We start from the raw sequence: 21,939 nt of genomic DNA, 5'->3' as shown, positions 1-21,939 counted from the left end.
TCTGGTCATTCAGTTAGACACCATTTGTAATGTTAAATCTTAAATAAATAGCTGTTTTAGCTTGCTTATTGTGAATGCAACAGTCAAGAGAATTTTTACATTTTTCATGAAGAGCCAGTGTGGTATGTTGATTGTGTGTAGAGTAAAATATACCTTTGCAGAACTACACCTATAGAGTTCAGAGGACAGCAACACACCTAGAGTGTAGTGGAAACATTGCTCCAACCGTGCTGAAGGCACAAACATTTGCTTGGGATGTGATGTGACCTCCATTTAAACTGATCTTAGAGGAGGCAATTAATCAGGGATTGTCTGTGCAAAACTAATGAGCTTCCTTCCTCCCTTTTTGGTCTACCCAAAAACATCCACTTCAAAGTGTGTTCAAGTTATCCTTTCCATATCCACTCTTTCTCTTTCTCCATCCCTACCCACCTCCCTCCCTCTATCTTTCTCTCTGCATCTCTCTCCATCCCTACCCACCTCCCTCCCTCTATCTTTCTCTCTGCATCTCTCTCCATCACTACCCACCTCCCTCCCACTCTCTTTCTGTCTGCACATCTCTGTTTCTCCCTTGAATAATAATAACATCACTATAATGACTTGATAGACTCTTTTTCCTATACCTCTAGCTTGATCGCCCTCTCTCTCTCCCTCTCTCTCTCTCTCTCTCTCTCTCTCTCCCTCTCTCTCTCTCTCTCTCTCTCGTCTCATGCTCTTCCCTCTTGACAATGTAGGTCTTGTAATCAACTCCCGTTGTGCCTATGCACGCCCACTGTTCACCCCTCAGGTCCCCCGCTGTATTGGGTGTCATGACTCGCTTGGTAATCAACGGCCCATTTACGGCCATTTTCCCTGCCAGTCTGTCATTTTGTCCACACTCTCCTCTCGCAAGAGCACAATCACGTCGTTGCCAAATTGCAGTGTTCTCTCAGGTCTCTTCAGAGAATTTATTAAGACGAGCCGTCTCTCACACTGTCCAATCCCCCCCCAGAACTCACTCCGAAAGCCACCCCCCAACACAAACACAAACTCGTCCCCACTTCCTGCTGCAGCTCCCTCCGCTCGTGTCACAGCTACATTAGAGTGTGATCCGACCCAGGGGTTAATGCTCTTCTACTGGGCACAGGACTGGCAGGGTTCCAGGCCTTCTGGGTAGCAGGCCTGGCAGCGCAGTTCTCGGATCGACTCATTGAATCGGTTTGCCAGCATGGACAGCTTGCTGCCATGGCACAGGGAGCAGGGGGCACAGCCCGAACCGCCACACTGCAGACAGCCACCGGCATCCTGCTGGCATGCCAAAAAAACACACATACCAACACAGAGACAAACAAACAAGACAGACAAGCAAATACAAATAAGTGCTAGAACACATTTCAGCCGTGGGCTGGTAGAGTCTCGTAAGAATGTCTTGACCACAATTGTTGCTGGGCAACCCAAACAAAATGGCGGGGTCACAATGTTTCAGAAATGTTTTGAGAGCAGAGTGAGGTTTATGTTGAATGTCAGGCTAAACAGAGGGTAAACTAACAGAGGCTAAACCAGAAAATGTGTCTAATCACATCTGCTTAACGATAAATAAGCGTATATAGGTGGATAGGCTATACTTAAAACAGTAGTATCTGTTTGGACCACTGAATTGGATACTCAAATCAGTGTTCGTGGTTGTAAAATATGCTCTACATATGCCTTTGTAAAAAAAACAATAACGTACAGACAATAAAAGCAATTTTTAAAAGCAGGTCAACAGTGTTACCAATTTGCCGATTGCTGAATCGTTGTCAGAATCAATGTCATCACTTGACAAGCGGATGTGATTAGACCTGTTTTCTGGTGTAGCCTTGTGATGTTCAGCATAAACCTCATTGGTTTTATTTTAGTTCTATCAAGATGGAGGAGACAAAGCTCAACTCCATGGGGAAAGGGAACTAAAGAAGGGGAATGTGGTGAGAAGGGGACATGAGGAGACTTGGGGACTAACTGAGATAAAGTGAAGAGAGAAATAAGTGAGTAATGAGTGATATCAACAGCGAGGCAATCAGGAGATAGACAAGAGGACTTTTGAGGCAACAGCAATAGTGTTGCATGCTGATTGCTGAACAAGACACATAAAAGCCATTTTAAAAAGACCTAAGATTCCTAAGTACGGCTAACAGCATCTACTTGAATCCAGATCCATTGAACACAATTGAGCAACACTCCAAAAGTATAAAGAGAAAATGGAGCTGTTATATAGTTACAGGCCTGTATGAAATGACTATAATGGCTGCAATAGCTACCTTGAGTTTTGGAGAGGTCATCTCTTTGTTTCCATGGCCACACTTAGTTCTGTGCTTGCCTCTGCTGCGGTGGCTGTGACCCTTGGAAACCTCCTCCTCTCCTCCTCCTTCTCCTCCTCTTGCTCCTCCTTGATCCTGCCCAGCTCCTCTTGCTTCACTCTCCCTCTCCCTCCTCCTCTGGGGTGCAGGAATGATCCTCAGGTTACTAGTGTAGATAATGATCTTCCCGAAGTCCAGCACTGGGGCCTGGACCAGAGCAGACACACGAGAGGGGGGTGAGAGGGTGGTGGTGGGGGGGGGGGGGTATCAAGGTCACTCGGAGATGTGCTCTCTCGGCGCAGCATCGCAAACAATAAAGGCAACAGCGGTGATCAAAGCATTTCCTCTCGCTTTCATTCACCAGCCCTGATCCCACAGATCCCGCAGACCCGAAGGGGCAAAGGACCGCAAGAGAGGATGAGAGGACGACATGCTTTATCATCCTGATCCTTTGAGAGAGTTAAAAAGAACCTTTTGAAAGAGACATAGAGTATGCTGTTGTTCTGCCTCTTCCCCCCTCTCTCACATACACTTTTTCCATGACATCTCAGAATTTTACATCTCTTTCCATTATGAATATAAAAAGAAAAGGCGGTTACACTTTACTTGATAGTGTCGACATAAGAGTGACATGACACTGTCATGAACGTGTCATAAACAAGTCAAAACCGTTTATGACATGACGCTTCTGTTTTTAAGTGACATTCGGTTTTTGTCATAACAAGTTAGGGTTAGGATTAGGTTTAGGGTTAGGGTTAGGGTTAGGTTTAGAGTTAGGGTTAGGGTTAGGGTTGGGGTTGGGGTTAGAGGTTAGGATTAGGGTTAGATTTCATATGTCATGACAGTGTCATCTCACTCTTATGTCGATACTGTCAAGTAAAGTGTTACCGAAAAAGCTAAATCTTTTTAAGATTGTATATGTACTGTCTATATGTTATTATGATGAGTTCTCAGAAGTTTGTCAGAGAAGTTTGAGCCTTTGAATTTTGCTTATAGGATCTTGATCTGGCAATGTTTCTGTCATCATGAGTATTAAACTGTAAGTCACAAAGATTTTCAGAGGCCTTTGTGGTTTGGTGTTTGACCAGAAACCCTCTGGAATAAATCTGGCAGTAAAAAAAAAAAGGGCGAACGACAGCCATTTTCTCTTGGGAGCCCTTCTAATACTAAAGGGCAAAACTGTGAAGTGCAACAGGAATGAGATAATGTTATATAACCCAGTTACAGAGGTCTTACCTTATGATGTGGAGAGAAAGGCAGAAATAGAAAGAGTTACATTTATTCAAATATTGGTATAAAAAAATTACACTGATAACCTCTTTTCATATCTCCAAGATATAACATAGAAATGTCAATGTCCTGTACCGGCTAAAGAGGTAATACTATTAATCCTGATAGACCATATTAGAATTTATGAGCATTCCAAAAATGCCATCCTGGGCACCATAAAGTACCCTGCAAGAGAGATAGTGCAAATGTTAAGTATCACTGTGGCCTAATAGCTTTCTTAGAGGTGTGTTGTGATGTGTGTCGATATAAGAGGGGCTTTTAGGAATTAACCTTTAATGTTTTATCCCATTTTAATGTTCATCACCACTTTGTGTTGCTACTCCTACAGACTTGAACAATTGAGTATGATTAATTGCTAACCTTTAGCTTTCCTAACAAGGTAGAAGTTGTTGATCTCCAGGTTGACCTGTCACATAGATCTACATTTCCATTATCTAATGATATCCTCAACACTCACATTAGGGTCTCCCTCTGGAAGGTCACCGAAGGTGGGCGACCTGAAGCCGGTGACCCCCCGGTAGACGTTGATCCTCTGCGCGTAGAGCCCCGTGGGCTGCTCGGGCAGGTCAGTGAAGCTGCAGAGCTGTCCGGCGTCCAGGTGGCGTGGGATCTTGGTGTGCATGAAGCTGTGCGGGTACTTCTCCTCGGGGCTCTCCAGCTCCTGGCCGTCCTCGTAGACGTGCTTGAGCACCCGGCCGCTGTACGACGAGTTCAGCTTGAAGCGCACCTTACGCGGCTTCGCCTCCGTGTACCGCGGCCCAAACGTCCTCTGTGACTCCTCCATGTCCGTTGGTTTTCGCCTCACTCTGTTTCGTTGCTCCAGAGGGAGAGTATACCTGTGGCGTACGCTGTGGAACGCCCTGCACACCTGTGTGACACGGGAGCCGTGTGAGAGGCGAGCTCCCTGCTCACTATTTGCTGCTTAAGATCCAGCCCACCGGCAAGCTGCCCCTCCATCATTCACTGAGTAGTGCGCCGCTAAATTATTCAGCGCTAGGCCGCGTACACAAACGGGCTGCTGGGAAAACCAACACCGTGTGGCACCATGAAATAATCATGTCTCAGGGAACGACGGCAGGTGCGTCTTCTGTTCTCCCCCCGCCCCGAAAACAAAAGATGCCTCCACTTCGATACAAATGATTCACTTGTCGTTGTGTGGATTTATATGCCATGTTGTTTTTGGCACTGGAGCAGTCGGGGAGAAGAATCTAAAGGGGAACGGGTTGATGGTTTTCTCAGTTAGATAACATCCATCTACCACAGCACACAATGCGCGCAGTAGAGTCTCTATGTGTTATTAGAGAGCCTTGGAGCATACACTTTATCGATTACACCAAACACCAAATGTATATATCACATCATTTTTCAAGCTGCAATAAAATTTTTATAGTATCATCTTGTCTGCCGTTTTAACTCTATTATACAATTATCCAGTGACATCAGCAGATCACATGAAATAGATTCCTGGGGCAGCTGAGAACCATTTTACAAGACAAAATGGCAGCCATTAACCCCAATGCATATCCAGATCAATCTACCAATTATCTCTTTAGCTGCTGATCATTATATTCCATCTGAACGCACAGCCATTTTGTCACTTCCTACTGGGTTCATATCTGGTGTACAACTATGGGCTCAGTCAAGTGAAAAATTGCTTTCCATGCCTCTCAGGGAAGGATTCATTTGCTGTTTCAGAGCTGGGACTAGTTAAGACTGGAACTCTATTAATTTACACAAGCCCCATACTCAGCAGACTGGTTTTTAGTTTGCGCTAATACCCAATGGCGGTTCCACTTTTGCTTTTGTGTTTATCATCTAGGTAGTATTGGGTTAATTCTGAAAGAATATTTAGTTTTAATGTGTCATGCTTTAAGTTTACAAAGAAAATCCTGAAACAAATTGAGCTTTTTTTGCAAAAAAATTCCAACAAACAAAAAAAACATGTATCTAACTATTCATTAAGATGTAATGTGGCGTGGTGTAGCAGTAGCAGTGTCACCACCTGACTGTACATGTAGGTAAGTCTGTCACTTGGATTAAAGTGTCTGCAAAATACCAGTCACTTTACTTTTACTTTACCTTATGTGCCAGTATGTATTGATTGATATGCTAATCACACTAGCAAATGAGAACAAAAGGTCATCAACATAGGTCTCAGCGCTTAATCATTCCCTTGCGTGACCCTGAGGATATGGAAGCCAATGAAGTCACTAGTGTTCTACTAGACAGGCCCAGAGGAGTAGGTCTCACTGACTGACTCGAGCCTCTTTTCCCTTTTTGGTGCTTCATGAATTATGCACCACAGGTGATTTGTTTCAAGCAGGTTTTTATGGCTCTGTTACCAACTCACACAGGCAGCGGGGTTCTCTGTGTCTTTATGGCGTCCCCCAACTCTGGCCATGGATCAAATCAAAGGGGGCGAGAATGAAATGTTCATGTTTTTTTTTTCACCAGTAAATTATTGGTGCGCAAAGTTTACTTTGTTGGTAATCTGTTTCCCCATAAGAGCGAGAGGCTTATCACAGCGTGGCAAAACAGGTTTGCTCTGCAGAGGACAGAAAGAGAGACTCACTTTCCCTGAGTCAGGTGGCTGCGACTATATTTTGGGGGAAAAACCTGCTGAGCCAAAGAGACAAAGCATCTGAAAAACAGAGCTGAAGCATCAATATTTTATGAGACGTGCCATTTATTAAGCCGGTTATTATGACATGGAAACTTACTTGCTCATCAATTACTTAAAATAGACTTGATGTCTGTCAAACTTAATTATTGTAATTATATAATCTGGTAAAAAAGACAAAAATATGGTAATGGATTTCTATGAATATTGCATCACAGCACTATGTTAGATCAAGCGACTACTGCAAGCTCCTCTCAAATTTCTCTTATAATTAGCGTCTTTCACACAGCATGTAATCTGCCGACGAACTCTCCTTCCAGTAAAAACAAAAAGGTCATACCCGACTGTTTTTAGAGTTTCGCGGAATGTTCAGATTTAATTGAAATTTAACATACAGTATACAAATGATATTAATATTAAGGTTAATATCTTAAATGGTGTTAACCTGGTATACGATTTAATAAGCTTTCTGATTTATGCCCCAACTTGGCAACCCACAGATGCATCTGCATGCAGCGCATAGCTCCCAGGCGTGAAGATGAAGATATTGTTAAGCTGACGGCATGGGGGCTGCTTGAAACACTAAAGAGGTATCACGTCCCATTGCACTGATCCCTATGGATCAAATAATGATCATCACTCAAAGATATGGCAGGTGATTCAATACCCCATTTCATCTTAACATTGGCTTTTAAACGGGCCGCTTCGAGTGGCTGAGGAGACGCACGCGAGGTGCAATCCGTCTGTCTTTTGGCTCAGGCCCAGTGCAGTCACAGAGCAGTTATTATCATTGACGCTGTTGTCTTAGGGCAGGCTCCCATGTGTCCATGATGGGCATTATCCACTGACCCATTGGGAAAGCCTCCAAGGACTCGTCAGCGCCTTCGCTTTGGTAGTGTCATGTAGGGTCTGGTGCGTGCTTCCATTGACGTTGGGGGCCATGTAAAATTATATGATGTCAAAGCCTCCGCGCATCAGAGGGGAATTAATATGGCGTTAAAGGGAGCTCTTGGGGGTCTGAAGACCGATTGCAGCCGCAAGACAGCAGGGGCAATTCAATCAGGCTTTGGCTTAAGTTCCTAAAGAGGCCAAAGTGATATATCGAACCTTCCTTATCCTGCTTTGCTCCCTCTCTCTCTCTCTCTCTCTCTCTCTCTCTCTCTCTCTCTCTCTCCCACACACACACACACACACACACAAACATATGCACGTTGCACACACACACACACAAACACATTTTGCACCCTGCACTCACATACATACACACACACACAAACACACACACTCACTCTCTCTCTCTCTCTCTTTCACACACACGCACACAAGCACATGCGTGCGCGCGCACACACACATACACACACACACACACACACACACACACACACACACACACACACACACACTCACTCTTTCTCTCTCACACACACACACACATACACCTGCACCACCACCACAACCAAAAGCAGCCTGAACTGCTGAAATTAATAGACAGTGGATATGGTGGAGAATTCCCAAGACATAGCACACTTTCAGATGTACAGCTTGTTCTAACATGACTGGGCTTGATCCAAGGACACAGTAGCACAGCTGGCGAGGGGCCCCCCGTGGCTTGAGTGACCTGGCAGGGTCCGAGCTCTGGCTCATAAAGCCAATATAAGGCATCAGCAGCTACCCCACCTCCAAACACCACCCCAACACCACACACACACACACACACACACACACACACACACACACACACACACATTCTTACACACACCTACCATACACATACCACCCCAACCCAAAATTATCCTAGCTCAATGTCATTCTCAATTATGAGATATACTGCTCACAGACTTGTACATGAATTACTGTTATTCTAATGATTTTCACATTAACAGGAGAACAATCATGGGTGAGAGCAAACGGCTTCTCTTCAGTCAATCCCTTCTATACTGTGGACACGGGGCAGAGGTTAATCGAAAACGTAGAGCTGACTGATGATAATCAGTATTTAGTGCTGCAGGTATATCAGAATTAAACAAAAGATGCCTACGTGTCAATGAAGGGCCTTTCATGGAAAAGAAAACTAATTTAGACTACATCATCACTTCACTACAAAAGAGGATTTGATTCTGTTTTTAATTAAGCAATTTGTAAATATATACACGGGCCAATTTTGGAGAAGCTTTAAAGTAGTTTTTAAATTATAGCTAATGTTTATATAAGAAAAGCAGATCCCAAATCCTCTTAAATCAAGTAAATGAAATGTTGTGGTTATTTCCATGAGTGTGTTTGTGTGATTTACAGTAATAACTGACTGCGGTAGTGAGTGACGGCAGGGTTCTACTGACCCAGTGGGGCGCTGAGAGAAACACAGTGTCTGTCTCTCTTGGCAGCTCTCTCACTCTTTCCCCTGGTGCTCACTCATGCGCTCTGGCACAGATGCCCACGTGTGTGTTGGCACAGATGCCCACGCGTGTGTTGGCACAGAGTGCCTGTGCCCTGCCATTCCTGCTACCTGGAGGTTGCATGATAAGCCGATGCATAGTGTTTTCTCTGCATCATGTAAAGCTGGCGTATGTCGATTCATAAGACCTAAAACAACTTTCCATTCAATAGCCCTGGCAGATGTTTCCAGATGTTTTCTTTTTGCTTACTACCATTATTTCCCCAACTGTTTTCAAAACATTTTTCGTCATGTTTCGTCTGAAGATTTCTAAACTATCAGTTTTTGTGCTGCAGCAGGTTCCTGGTTAGCCCCGTTAATCTTTACACAAAAAAACAAGCCCAGTTTGTGTGTCCGCATGGCATAAGGAGGAGTACTGGCCTGGCCATGCATTCTGATGTTCGGTTCCGCGCGCTTGTAAAGATCAAGGCCCCAGCAATGTTTGCCTTCCCGCTCTCTCATTACGCCTAATTGCCCCTCTCTGTCTCTTTGCCTTTGCCATGTCCTGCGCAGGGGTGTCATCAGCTGTGGCAGAGCCTTTAAGGTTTAATGGTGGGGGTAAAGGGGGGCTTTGACTGCCCGTGTGTAATTAGCGGCACGTGACACCTCGGCACACACTCAGAGAATATTAAACTGGCGCCGACATGGACCAAGGCCGCTGGACATGAGTGACAGCTGAAATGACAAAGGAGGGGGCTTTTACTAGTTGAATTCTTTTTTCATGGTCGCCGGATTGAAAAGATTCTGATCAGAGTTCGCCTGAATTAGCATACGCCTGTCCATAGAGGGATGGTTCAGTGGTCGTTTATCAGCTATAAGCTTCAGAACGTGAAAGGAGCACAAATGTCAAACGTCACTGTAGGAGGATTTTGTCAGAATTTGGTGGCCGGTCTTTGAGGGAGCATTGAGTGTGAGGGTAAGAACGGTAGATGTGGAGACGCCCATGTGACCTCCTGCAGCGGGGGACGGGGGGGGGGGCACGCTTCCTGGCTCTGAAATATTCATGAGAGAGACCCGGTTTGGCTTCACCCTGATTGGTTGAGAGGCTGTGGCATGCAGAGGGACAACACGCTAAAGAGGGAGGGTTGTATTTGTGGACCACCTCGTAACAGCTCACGGTCATGCACACAAATCATGCCATAAAGTAAGGGAAATTAAATACACACACACACACACACACACACACACAGACACACACACACACACACACACACACACACACACACACACACACACACACACATACACACACTTCCCACACAGCACTTAAGTGAAGAGGAATGAATGCATTAGCATGGAAAAATACACGGACTAACATCCTCACAGACACACAGTCACACACACGTACTCCTGTAAGTACACGAGAGAGAGTCTCTTAGACGTGCTCCTGAAGTGTGTTTGGTGGAACAGGAGAGAAGAGGGGCACTGAGAGGTCACTCCACTGAAAGAAGCTTTGTTGTTGAGAATATTAAAGCATCTTGGACGAGTCCAGTGAGACAGGTAATTACACTGAAGTCTTGGAACAATACATATGCAAACAAAACATGAAAAGGCAACTACAAAATATGTTATACTATGCAAGGCAACATCTGATGGTAGCATGTCTATGTTCAAACCGGATTTAGGAGTTAGCCTGTTTCCATGCCAATACCTAGCCTTAAAATCTTAAAATTCTCACAATTCATGTCTTGATTTGACTAAAGACAACGCTAGTCCACAAAGAGTTTTCAACTTCAGTGTCTTTGTGTGAACCAGGTTCAAACTGTTTCTTGTCATTCTTGATAGCAGATGAGATGCAGTAATGACTCTCTCACACTGCAGTGGATCTCATTATCCATGGACATCATGACTTACAGAACACCATTACGCCGCTGTGTCATGGTCACACTCTTATCAGAAGTAAACCACAACATTCTCTGTAGGCACTTGCCAGCAGTCTCTCTCTCTCTCTTTCTCTCTCTCTCTCAGTCTTAGAGCAGCTCATCTTAAATATGGCTGTCATTCTGATTTCTTTTGACAGGCTAGAGGACGAGTACTGAAGACCTGCCAAGCACCCTGGCCTGCTCTTTCCACTGTGTCCCCTCCCTCGTAAGCCGCCCCTCTAGCTGCCCTTAAACGCTCATTCTGCGATTCTCCACAGACCCCTCCCCCCCACACCCCCTGGCCCTGGCCCCTCTGCTCCTGCCCCTGCCGCCCGCGTTTGGATCCCGGCCCAGACATTAGATTGCTGGCAACTCAATTTGTCTAATTAGAACAGATTCCAGCCCATGTCTTGGCCAGGGCCGAGACCGACCGCTGTGGAGTTTAGTGGATGAGGTGTCAGCGGCAAATAATGCAAGTGCTGTGGGCCTTTTATTTTTCAGAGTTTATGTGCACCAATTAAAGTGTGGGTTAAGCTATTGATGTGGTGAAATAGCAACGCAGCTGCACCTTGCTGTGCTGTAAGTCTTTGGCTTACTACTTAATCAAAGCCTGTGAAGGGTGCACAGCACACAGGCCAAAGGCACTGCAAACCCACATCTAAAGTAAGTTTGGGGTAGTTATGGTCCAGCTGATATACAGTAATTGCTTCTCTGCTATTTTATTTGATTAATACAAAAGTTTTACTTGACTATCTCTTGGATATTTCTGGCCATGCTGGAGGGAAATCTTACACTAAGATAAGCATCCAATCTTCCAGGACTGAACATGCAGAGAGGCCTATTAATTGAAAGAAATTAGTCAGCTAGGCCATACCCTGGCAATCAGACCTCGAGACATTCACATCCGATTTACAATTCCTATATGAACTCTTGCACTTTAATGTTTGGCCTTGATATATGAACACATGCATGTATGTGCTCATTATCTCTTACTGGTAAACACACACACTCACATAATACACCCTCGCTACATCTAGCTTCTGTCGATCCCCTTAGCATAATACTAATATCCTAAAACCTTTATTTCATTTTCATCCAAGGCTGTTTATCACTAAAAAGAGATAATATGGCAGGTTGATATTCATTTAGTCAAGTTTTGTCAAGTCGCTTTGTTTTCGCCTTGGCTAAATGAAGCTGGTGGCTAAATCTTGCGCCTAATGGGATCTATAATTTCTCTGTGAGCCGTGCTGCAACAGCAGCGGCACTCAACTGAGGCGGGTAAAGCAGAATGGACACACTATGAAAATGTTAAATGAGAAATGAAAAATGGACTATTTTCTGTTTGTTCTGGTTCAGTTGCTGGGGTGTCAGAAAGTGGTAATTGAGAAAATCTGTAAGACCCCCATCACCCCCCCCCCCCAGCTCTGCCCCACTTTGTCTCTTGACTTTGTCTCTAGTTTCTGAAATGTGTTGTGTTGTGTGTTGTGTGGGGGGCAGAGGTTGTGTGTTTGTGTGTGTGTGTGGTGGGCACGTGGAGTGTTCTCCTGTCTGCAGTTCTCCTGCAGGACTGCCTAGAGCGACTGCGCCTGAAGAATGGATGAGACAGGCGAGTGTGTAGCTGTCTCTCAGGTCTTCATCTCAGGTCTGAGGCAATGGTGCACAAATATCCTGTTTATGTGTGTGTGTGTGTGTGTGTGTGTGTGTTAGTGCACACAGACCTGTGTAAGACCATTTATGTTTGTGTGTGTGTGTGTGTGTGTGCATGTGGGACTCTGGGTATGCTTGTGAGTGTGTGTGTATGCCAGGCCTATGTGTACTTGTATGTATTGTGCATCTGTGTGTGTGTGTGTGTGTGTGTGTGTGTGTGTGTGTGTGTTTTCAGGCCAGCGAAGTGTCATGTCTGAACTGGGTGAGCACACTTCACACAGACTGGCTGATGCTTTTTGACGAGCGTTTGGGTTCAGAGGGGGCCATGGCACAAACCCACCCTAATTGATTCCCTCGTGCCCCCCACTCCCACCCCACCCCAATGCCCGCACCCTCCACCACCTCTTTCTCCTCCTCGCTGTTCACTCCTCGCCCTGCGCTCCCGCTCTCTGAAGTCTCGTTGCCTCCTCTCGGCCCCCGTTCGCTCGCCTTCTCCTTTGTTTCCTCATCACTCCTGCCGACACCCCTTGTCTTCCTCGCTCGCCCCTTCATTCAATCATGGTGAGGCCTTATCTGCCGCCTCGCTTTCTCCTCTCCTCCTATCTATCTAACTCCTGCTACCCTCTACCACCTCGCCTTCGACTCTCTCTCTGCAGTAACTCTCTCCTTCTTTCTTTCTCTTTCTCTCGCTCTCTCTTTCAGTCACTCACAGTGGTGAAGAGATGTGTGTGTGTGTTCCTGGGATCTATCACTTTGACACCCGTCATCAGCCTCCATTGTGTGGTGTTCATCTGACTTGACTGACACCTCGTCCACACAAGATGTTTACGCTGTTAAGGGAGAAGAGATTGGACGTGCTTGTATGATTCGACACTCTCATAACAGACAAACAGCATCTCGGCTATTTATAGACACTCATACTGCAGCAGCAGAGAAACTTATTTTTTTTATAAATAAAAGGAGAGATTTCTGCTGTGCCTTGACAACTCCCATGACATCAGTTCTGGGATCGTTATGAAACCTAGCTAGCACAAACAGGTTCATTTCAATACCCCGGAAAGTCTCCTGAGCCAACTTTTCTCTCGGTCCCAGAAGCCCAAATAATTTGGCACTTACACTAAGAAATGTAGCAGCGGTGGTGTGCTAAGCCTGGCAGAGTGTAGAAAGCAGAACCGGTAATGACTGTGGCAGTGGCCTGTCCAGGAGAAATCGGCCGGTCAAAAAAACACCCTAAGAAGTAGCCTAAGGAGGCGACCATTTATTTCTACAATCCCATTAAATATATCCTGTGAGGGTCCTCAAACGAGGAGGAAGACTGCTTTATCACGGCAACCAGCCGACACCTTAGACACCGACCGAGATTCACTGCACCTCTCGCCCACTGGATCTACCGTTTCCTGTTCTTTCTTACCTCCATCTTACTCGTTCTTCAACTCTTACTTTAGCCGAGGAGGCTTCAAAAGAACAGCCCCCGCCACCCCCTCCCGGCTCATGTGGAGAATCTGCGTGGAGTCTTTTGGTCGCACAGCTCGATGTGCCTTTTCAGCAGATAAGCTACGCTTTACCATATCACACAGCCATACAAACAGGCACCACAGGCCCAACGTCTCCTCCAGGCTCCTGAGATGCTCTCCATCCCTGTCTGCCACCAGCCTTGTTTATACAGCTCTCACAGCCCCACAGCTAGTCCCTTACCCGGGATTATGCATGTGCAATGGCTGTGCTTATGGGAATCAGGACTATTGTTTTCAAATTGAAGTTACTTAAATATGAAATGTGTCTGTGTCCATTAATGAATGACGGTATGGATGGGTGGGATGGATGAACGCATGAGCAAACAATGAGTGACTGACTGACTGAATGAATGAATGGATAGATGGATGATTGAATGGGTGAACGAACGAATGAATGAATGAATGGTCCTAATTATTAGGCGCTTTAATGGTGGAGTGGTGTTTCAGGAGAGATCCAGGAGTCTCTGGATCTAGGCATGAAATGCACAGAGACTGGAAAACAGCCTGTGGAAAGGTTTGATTCTGAATATTGTTAAAGACCAAAATAGGTATCTGTTACACAACTGTGTGTCTGCTGACGCAGATGACCAAATAAGCAGATTAAAAAAATAGAAGAACAAAAAAAAAAAACAGCCTTTTTGGAGCGGAGTCGGTCTGCCAACCCCCACTGATTCTTGGCGTGCATGTCTGCGCTGGAACGGCGCAGTCACTTTTATTCCCTTTATTTTAAGGGGCCTTTGTGAAGCCGAGGCGGAGGGTCCATCTGCTGCCATTTGTTTGATAGCGCCGCTTGGCCCTCTGTCTTCAGCGAGCTTCCAACGCACAGAGGCATGAGCAAACATATTTCAAGGGCAGTTACTTCAACTCTGAAACCGCCGGGACCCGGCTTATCGCTCTTACTGTGCCACAAGGCTTCTCTCATCATGCTTTTCCCCTCTCTCTGCCTCTCACTCTGTGTGAGTGTGTGTGTGTGTGTGTGTGTGTGCGCGTCTGTGTGTCTTGATGAAAGCATCCCAATATAGTTTTTTTAGTCGGCACTGTACTGAATCCTCTCGCTCCTTTGTTTATGAGGCTAAAAGAGAAAATATGCCGCACTGTCGTTTCCTCGTGGGCGTGCGACCAGCTTTCCACTCTCACCTGATTTAATATAGTCTCCGTCCTTGTTTGTGTGTGGCTGTGTTAGTCACCCACTACTGTTGTTTTCCAGAGTTCTATTAGGGGCCTGTGATTCGGGTTAAGGAACGGTATGGAGTGTGTCTGTGTGCTGTGTGTGTGCGAGAAGAGAGAGTACATTCATTCAATGTTCATTCATTCATTCATCAGACACAGTGATATATACTGTATGAATGCAAGCTGGGATACCATAGGCCATCTAATTATCCACATAGGTACAGCATACATTGACGAAAAGATTATTAATAGTGTGTGTGTGTGTGTATATTTCATTTAATACAATTTTACTTTATTACCCTGGAGTCACCTAATAGTATGCTCTTTTTATGCCCAGATGAAGTCCCCTGTAGATATAAGGCCTAGATATCCACTTCATGGTTCAGAATATTCAGCCAAATCACAGATTTAGTGCAACACCACACGACTCTTGGAGCACCAGGGGAGGGAAAGGAACATTAATTCTCAGGAGACAAGAAAGTTCACATGATCTAAACCAGCACCAAAGCAGGGAAACAGGGAAAACACACAGTTACATGCACAAGCAGACACACGCACACACGCGCGCACACACGCGCGCACACGCGCACACACACACACACACACACACACACACACACACACACACACACACACACACACACACACACACACACACACACACAGGCACACACAGGCACACACAGGCACACACACACACACACAGGCACACACAGACACACAAGCATAGGCAGACACACTTGCACACAGCCACACATATCGTCCCCACACACCATGCACTCTGATAAGGGATAATGCACAGCCACCCTCTTCAGTGGAGAGGGATGAAAGAGAGCTGCTGCATCAGTCAGGGCAGGACCTGCCGGGGAAAGCAGGATGAAACCGACCGCGGGGGCCGGCTACAGGCTAGTGCATGGACACCACTCTCATGTGGGAGGGATAGGGAGGAAGAGGGAGAAAACGTGCTGGTGTGTGTGTGTGTGGGGGGGGGGGGTGAGGGAGAGTGAGATTGACAAGTGGAGAGAGAGAGAATTGAGAGAAGGGGGTAAAGAGAGGGAGAGAGGGAGAAAGAAGGGTAGAGAAGAGAGAAGGAGGGAAAGAGGGAGGGGAGAGACATCCTTCTGTAACTAACATATCCACAGTTACACAGAGAAGCCCAAAATACAAAGGATGCCCAGCTGAACACACACACACACACACACACACACACACACAAAACATGTTATCCACAGTATGCCCTTGTAAAGAAATGCATCTCACACACTGACACACTGTGTATGCAGACATCAAACAGCGCTCAGTGGGCTTATGAAATGTTATGATAAAACGACGTCCTTTCCTGGCTAAGTAGATGTTCCAGTGAAATGACATCACAGCTGACCTTTGCTATGCCAACACAACATTCAGAAAATGCGAAAATCGGCACCCTCATCACTGCACTGGATCCAAGAGACTACACAGAGAGGAGGAAGAGGAAAAGGAAGAGAGAGACAGAGAGAGAGAACAACAGAGAGGGAGAGAAGGAGGGAGAGAGAGAGAGGGAAAACAAGAGAGAGAGAAAACAAGAGAGAGAAGTACTGTAGTGCCTGTCCAATGACCTGAAGCATCTGTTCCAAGAACCCCCTCATGTCTGCCTCCTCACAAAGCGCTACGCGGTGAAATGGATCGAGTGTGGCGGCCAAGCCAGAACTGAAGCTGGAGCCGGGCTGACCGTGGCCCAGCAGACAGCCCAGCGAGGCGGGCAGAGACTCCGCTGCCAGCAGCCAAACGGCCGCAGACGCTACTGGGCCGCAGCCGAGTGTGTGTGTGTGTGTGAGAGAGAGTTTTGTGTGTGTTATGTGTGTGTATCTGTGCATGTATGAAAAGGGTCTGTCTTAGTCCTCACTGGTTCTCTTCCTCTGTTTTGGCCGCCTGTGTGAACCATGCCACCATGCACTGCAGGCTCAAGGCTCCGCTGGGTGATGGCTCTTTCTTGAAGCACACGCCTGGCCACGCATTCGGATGTGGACCCCAGGCTTAGCTCCCACTATGAGTCTCCCCTCCTTTTCTATGTCAGTCTTTTTTCTTTTTCTCTCTCTCTCTCTCTCTCAGTCTCTTAAACACACTCTCTCCTTCTCTCTGTTTCTCGTGCTGTTATGCAAAGGGCCTCAGGAGGCTTTGGTTGCTCTGGATATAGTTACCACCAAGGGGACTACATGTACAACAGTGTCATGCCTCCAAACCCATCCAGCCCTCCCTTACCTACCCATCACAACACGCTTCCCCACCACCCTACCGCTTCTACATCGGCCCTCCCATCCATGCCTCGTTAACGTCACACAGCTGAGCTGAGGGAGTCACTACACGCTGAAGGTGGAAATAACAACCCCCCCCCCCCGCTCCCACCACCACCACTCCACCCCCCTCCTGTGATAATCTATGCCCACAGCAACCACTCTGACATCACAGCCCCACGGCTCTCGGCAGTAACCCCCACACCACACTACACCATGCACCACGCCCCACCCCACCCCACACTACACCGTGCACCACAGCCCACCCCACCCCATACCAAGTCCTGTGTGTTGTCCTCTATACACAGCAAACGGCTGTGGGGTCTGTTATCATATTTCTGTGGACTAGTGGGTCTCCCTCCAAATGAGGAGGTCTCCATGGGGAATATCCACTCTGATGTAACGCGCTGTTTGCTTGTCATAGCCCTCCTGCCCTGCCCACTCGCCTCCTCTCAACACTCTGCAGTGGTTTGGCTTTGGATGTCACAAGCCCCAGGGGGTAGGCCAGAGAAACACACACACACACACACACACACACACACACACACAGAGAGAGAGAGAGAGAGAGAGAAACAAACATTCTATACCACCTGGGCTCCTTGTGCATCCTTGAGAACACAGCATGTTATTGCAACATGTTGAAAATACTTGTGTTGTGCATGCATGTGTTTTGGACTTAATTACAGGTGCCATTGCTGTGCATGTATGTATATCTTAGTGCATTCCAGTGTATTTGTATATGGGTGTGTAGGAGTAAGATTCCTGGTGTGTGTGTGTGTGTGTGTGTGTGTGTGTGTGTGTGTGTGTGTGTGTGTGTGTGTGTGTGTGTGTGTGTGTGTGTGTGTGTGTGTGTGTGTGTGCGAACCTGAGAGGCTGAATGTGAGTGAGGACATATTGCCCTCTGCTGTTACTTTGGAAAATTGCAAGGACAGTATACTGTACCTCTTCCTCTCTCTCTCATACAGACACACACACATACAGCGAGAGAGACAGAGGACAATAAATTGATAGTTTATTCATATGTATGATAAAAAATGTTACACCTAATGAAAAAGCTGGAGTGTGCGCCAACAGTTAAAATATGCATTAAGTCATGTCCAAGCTACAGAGAGGACAGATATTTTAGCACCAGAAGGAGATCTTCTCCCCAACTATGCCTATGTAACCAAAAATGTCATATTATAGCATAGTAACCTATTAGTAATGTTTAATTTCCAACAGGATCTATACAAATGTGATCTTTTATCTAAAAAAAAGAAAAGAAAAGCAGGTTCATGGCAAAATATAGTACATCTTCCATGGAAGTTCGACTTTCTACCATAACACTCACATGCACATCCGTTAACAACAGGTCTTGGGGTAGTCATTCATGATTGTTTGGTGACGGAGTACGTCGAGTTTTGTTGCACGTGTGTTGGTGGACTCAGGAGGACTCGAGTGCCGTGGACACCTGGTAAATCTGAGTCTTCATCCTCCTCTTCATCTCACGGATCATCTGACACACAGCCAGCGGGTAACACATACACACCGCCACCCAGTCCTCACACACACTCCCCTACAGAGGGAGAGAGAAAGAGAGAGAGGGGGAGAGAGGGATGGAGGGAGAGAGAGAGAGAAAGAGAGAGAGAGAGAGAAAGCGAGTCGATAACAGTCAGAGGTCAGGCTGACAGGCTAAGGGAGGTTAACGCTTAATATGCTGACACTATTGACTGCACGAAGATAGCATAGCAGCATATGCACCAATCACTGTACAACCAGCTGGCCTCTGGCTCAGTGCAGAACACTCACAGTACCTCCTAAGGTCAATCAGGAAGTGACTCCCAGTTTGAGCCTCTGACCCGCATGTCATTTAGGTCAGTCACTACCCTACTAAACCATTTATAGTGTACGTACCTGCATAAAACTACCTCAAGGACTAAAACTAAACCATTTATAGTGTACGTACCTGCATAAAACTACCTCAAGGACCACTAATATGCTACAGCTGATCACATGTCATCTAACTAGAACTGGGAAACAATAATAGTTGGAATATGCACTAGCCCCTCTGGGGGGGGGTCATCTCAACACTGGCTGTTTTGCAGTCTGCAGTCCATCATGAACTACAACAGACATACACGTGCATACTGTAAATCTGCCAGATATTTTCACTGTACTGCCAATTGCTTTGGTTTGGAGTGGATGATGCTGAATGAGTGGCTGTACTGTACCATGTTGAAGGGTCCTCCCACTCACTCACTTATTCACTCACTCACCCGGATTTTAAAGCGCTCCCTCATGCCCACTCGCATGGCCAGAGTGGAGCCGGGCAGCATGGGCAGACACAGGCACTCGCCATACTGATGGGCCAAGCTAAAGTCCAGACAACACGGCACAAACGCCCCCATCAAACCTAGAGAGAAAGAGAGAGTGAGAGAGAGAGAGAGACAGAGAAAGAAAGAGAGTTATGGGGATGAGGAGGGAGGAAGACAGATTATTCAATAAAGAAAAATCCTCTTTGAAATGGTAAGTAGTCTGTCTCTCGGAAATGGAAAGTTAAAAACAAGTCCTGAATAAACTTTGCTGGGAAATGGCACAACATTCTGTCAGCCTTTTTATGCTTGTTAATGCAGTTTGGTGAAACTTGGGCCTTTCATATTTGACCTTACTGACCTCAATTTTAAACTGACCTAAAGGAGTTTAAAAGTTAATATTTTATAAAAACCTGGGTGATATAATATTGATGTTGAATTGAATTCACAACCTAGCCAAAAATCTGAACTATTGTACAGTAAAGTGCAATAAAACGTACAAGAATATTCTTATAATTGTATTGTTCACAGCATTAGGTTACTTTCAGTTCTGCTTATCAGCTTGTTGTCACATGCCTATGTGGTCACTTTCATTGCGCCTTTTCATTGCGTCATTGCATATTTTTCCATTGTGTCATTGCATATGTAAAAACTTGTGTTTCCTCTTACAGGTGGTGCTATCTCCGCACACGTTGAGCAGTCCCGTGCTCCAGTCTCCTCCCGTCTGTGTGATGGTGGTGACCGTTGTTGTGGTAACCCCCAGTCCCGGTTGGGTGATGACGACGGGACAGTCATCCGCCATGGCCGCTGCAGCCACCGCCGCTTTTGGCGTCGTCGTCGTCACCTCCTCCTCCGTCTGAGGGGGCGAGTGTTCAGTGTCGGCGTCCTGGAGTACTATCTCTTGGAGTACAACCTCCTCTGAGTCGGAGTCCTGCTCTGGATAGTTGTTAACAGAGTGTATGGAGGGCAAACAATAACAATAGAAAGGCTCTGAGTTATCACAAGGGAGCAGACACAGAGAGACAGTCTCAGGGGAAGGAATGTGGCTTTAAGAGATGACCTGGACTCGATTTGGGCCACACAATCACAAATGTGTGTGCACATGTGAAAAGTGTGGGTAGGTGAGGGAGGTTGAGACAGTTACGTGCAAAATGGGTGATTTTGTGCGAAACAGTAAGTGTGGGAAGTAGTGTATGTGTAAGTTTTAAAAAGTGCTCTGGTGTCTCCTCCGATGTGCAAGTGCCCCAGGGGAGCGTCTGGTTGGTGGGGTGGAGGAGCGGGAGCTGGGTTAGGCTCCGGCGCAGGGGCAGACAGGCCGAGACGGGCGCTGGCTGCCACAGATAGGGGCAGTGCCAGGGAAGCCCGCCTGCGGCTGCCGCGCAGAGATAAGAGCCCCTCACCCGTCTCCGAGGAGGAGGTAACAGCAGCTTACCAATACAAAAGGGCTTCAAGTGTATACACACACACACACACACACACACACACACACACACATATAACACAAACTCTCAGAGCTCACTCCAAATACACAGTTTAAATCCACACCACACACTCACACAATACGTGTAGACTGTATTGGAACACCCTACAGTATCAATAACGTTTTTTAACCATTTCTGAGAAGAGATGGTCTGAGGCACAGTAAAATTAACTGATTTAGCTTTTTACTTGAGTGATCTATAACCAAGACTCTCGAATCATAATAACAGCATTATAATCATTATGAGGGTTTATTGCTCATAGATATCAAATGATAGAAGATACTGATATCCATGTTTAATCGATCAATGGCTGCATCTGTCAAAATCCAAACAGGTTTCAAATAATTGGGGAGTACAAGAAGCTCCAAATGCTCATCTCTACACTCGTGCAGGAAGCAGGCCATGTATTCTGAATACTGAACAGTAATTGATCAAGATCAATACACTGTGTACTCTGCTATCACTCAAAACGTTATCCTCAGGGTTTTTAGTGTTTTCTTGTTTTCATGAAAAAATGTAAACCCCTTTAAGAATCACACTTCGATCACTTAGCAGCTGTATCAAAATATAACATAAAATTTTTACACAAGGCCCAGCGAACCCCACTTTCAGCAGGATGAGACTAACAGTCAAAAAGGTTCATGTTAATCTTTCCCTAGCCACAGAGGCTAATAAGGCTTACAACCTTACGTTTCAGGTCAAAAAGGACCTCACATACCAAGACAAAAAAAAAAAAATCTAATCAATGCAATGTTTTTTGTCTGAGACTCATAAATGAATCCTCATGTCACATAAGACAGCAGCAACCAAGAGGAGTTTGAAGAAAGGTTTTCATGTGTGGGAAACAAACTCACCAGACATTGTGACTCCTGTGTATCTTCAGCACGGCACCGAGACCATGTGAACGACTGCTGCTTCTCTTAGTCAGAGGGGATGTGAGAGGGAACCTCAGCACGTAGTATTGTGGCCACCTTCTTTTAAGTACTTCCTCTCACAGTGATATAGTCAGACCTTGCATGGAGCCTAGTGAGTTCCTCAGCCTGAA

The 21,939-nt window shown here is 46.0% G+C and overlaps 2 protein-coding genes across 3 annotated transcripts; both read right to left on the bottom strand.

Annotated features, from left to right (window-relative positions):
* Positions 1 to 518: 518 nt before the first annotated feature.
* Positions 519 to 5,404, bottom strand: grxcr2 (glutaredoxin and cysteine rich domain containing 2). Its single transcript, XM_076274634.1, has 3 exons — positions 4,063 to 5,404; positions 2,277 to 2,522; positions 519 to 1,287 (listed from the first exon to the last, which is right to left on the bottom strand). Exons 1-3 carry the CDS (start codon positions 4,387 to 4,389, stop codon positions 1,114 to 1,116), a joined length of 747 nt encoding a protein of 248 aa, XP_076130749.1. The 5' UTR covers positions 4,390 to 5,404; the 3' UTR covers positions 519 to 1,113.
* Positions 5,405 to 5,408: 4 nt separating this feature from the next.
* On the bottom strand, positions 5,409 to 21,905 carry plac8l1 (PLAC8 like 1). 2 transcript variants are annotated; one of them, XR_012984726.1, is made up of 5 exons: positions 21,749 to 21,905; positions 20,083 to 20,349; positions 19,378 to 19,514; positions 18,453 to 18,677; positions 5,409 to 6,246 (listed from the first exon to the last, which is right to left on the bottom strand). XR_012984726.1 is itself a non-coding variant. In XM_076274635.1 (4 exons), exons 1-4 carry the CDS (start codon positions 21,753 to 21,755, stop codon positions 18,546 to 18,548), a joined length of 543 nt encoding a protein of 180 aa, XP_076130750.1. In that variant the 5' UTR covers positions 21,756 to 21,905; the 3' UTR covers positions 18,100 to 18,545. The 2 variants fall into 2 exon arrangements, 1 of the variants encoding a protein (XP_076130750.1); XM_076274635.1 differs by lacking the exon at positions 5,409 to 6,246 and having other exon boundaries at positions 18,100 to 18,677.
* Between the last annotated feature and the right edge of the window lie 34 nt (positions 21,906 to 21,939).

The sequence above is a fragment of the Alosa pseudoharengus genome, unplaced genomic scaffold (assembly GCF_046254945.1).
Source record: "Alosa pseudoharengus isolate Yale_2024_CS ecotype anadromous, Long Island Sound unplaced genomic scaffold, YU_APseudo_1.1 YU_APseudo_1.1_scf_8, whole genome shotgun sequence".
Classification (NCBI taxonomy): domain Eukaryota; kingdom Metazoa; phylum Chordata; class Actinopteri; order Clupeiformes; family Clupeidae; genus Alosa; species Alosa pseudoharengus.
Note: the sequence above shows the minus strand (reverse complement) of the source record. Positions and strands in the feature narration are given on the sequence as shown.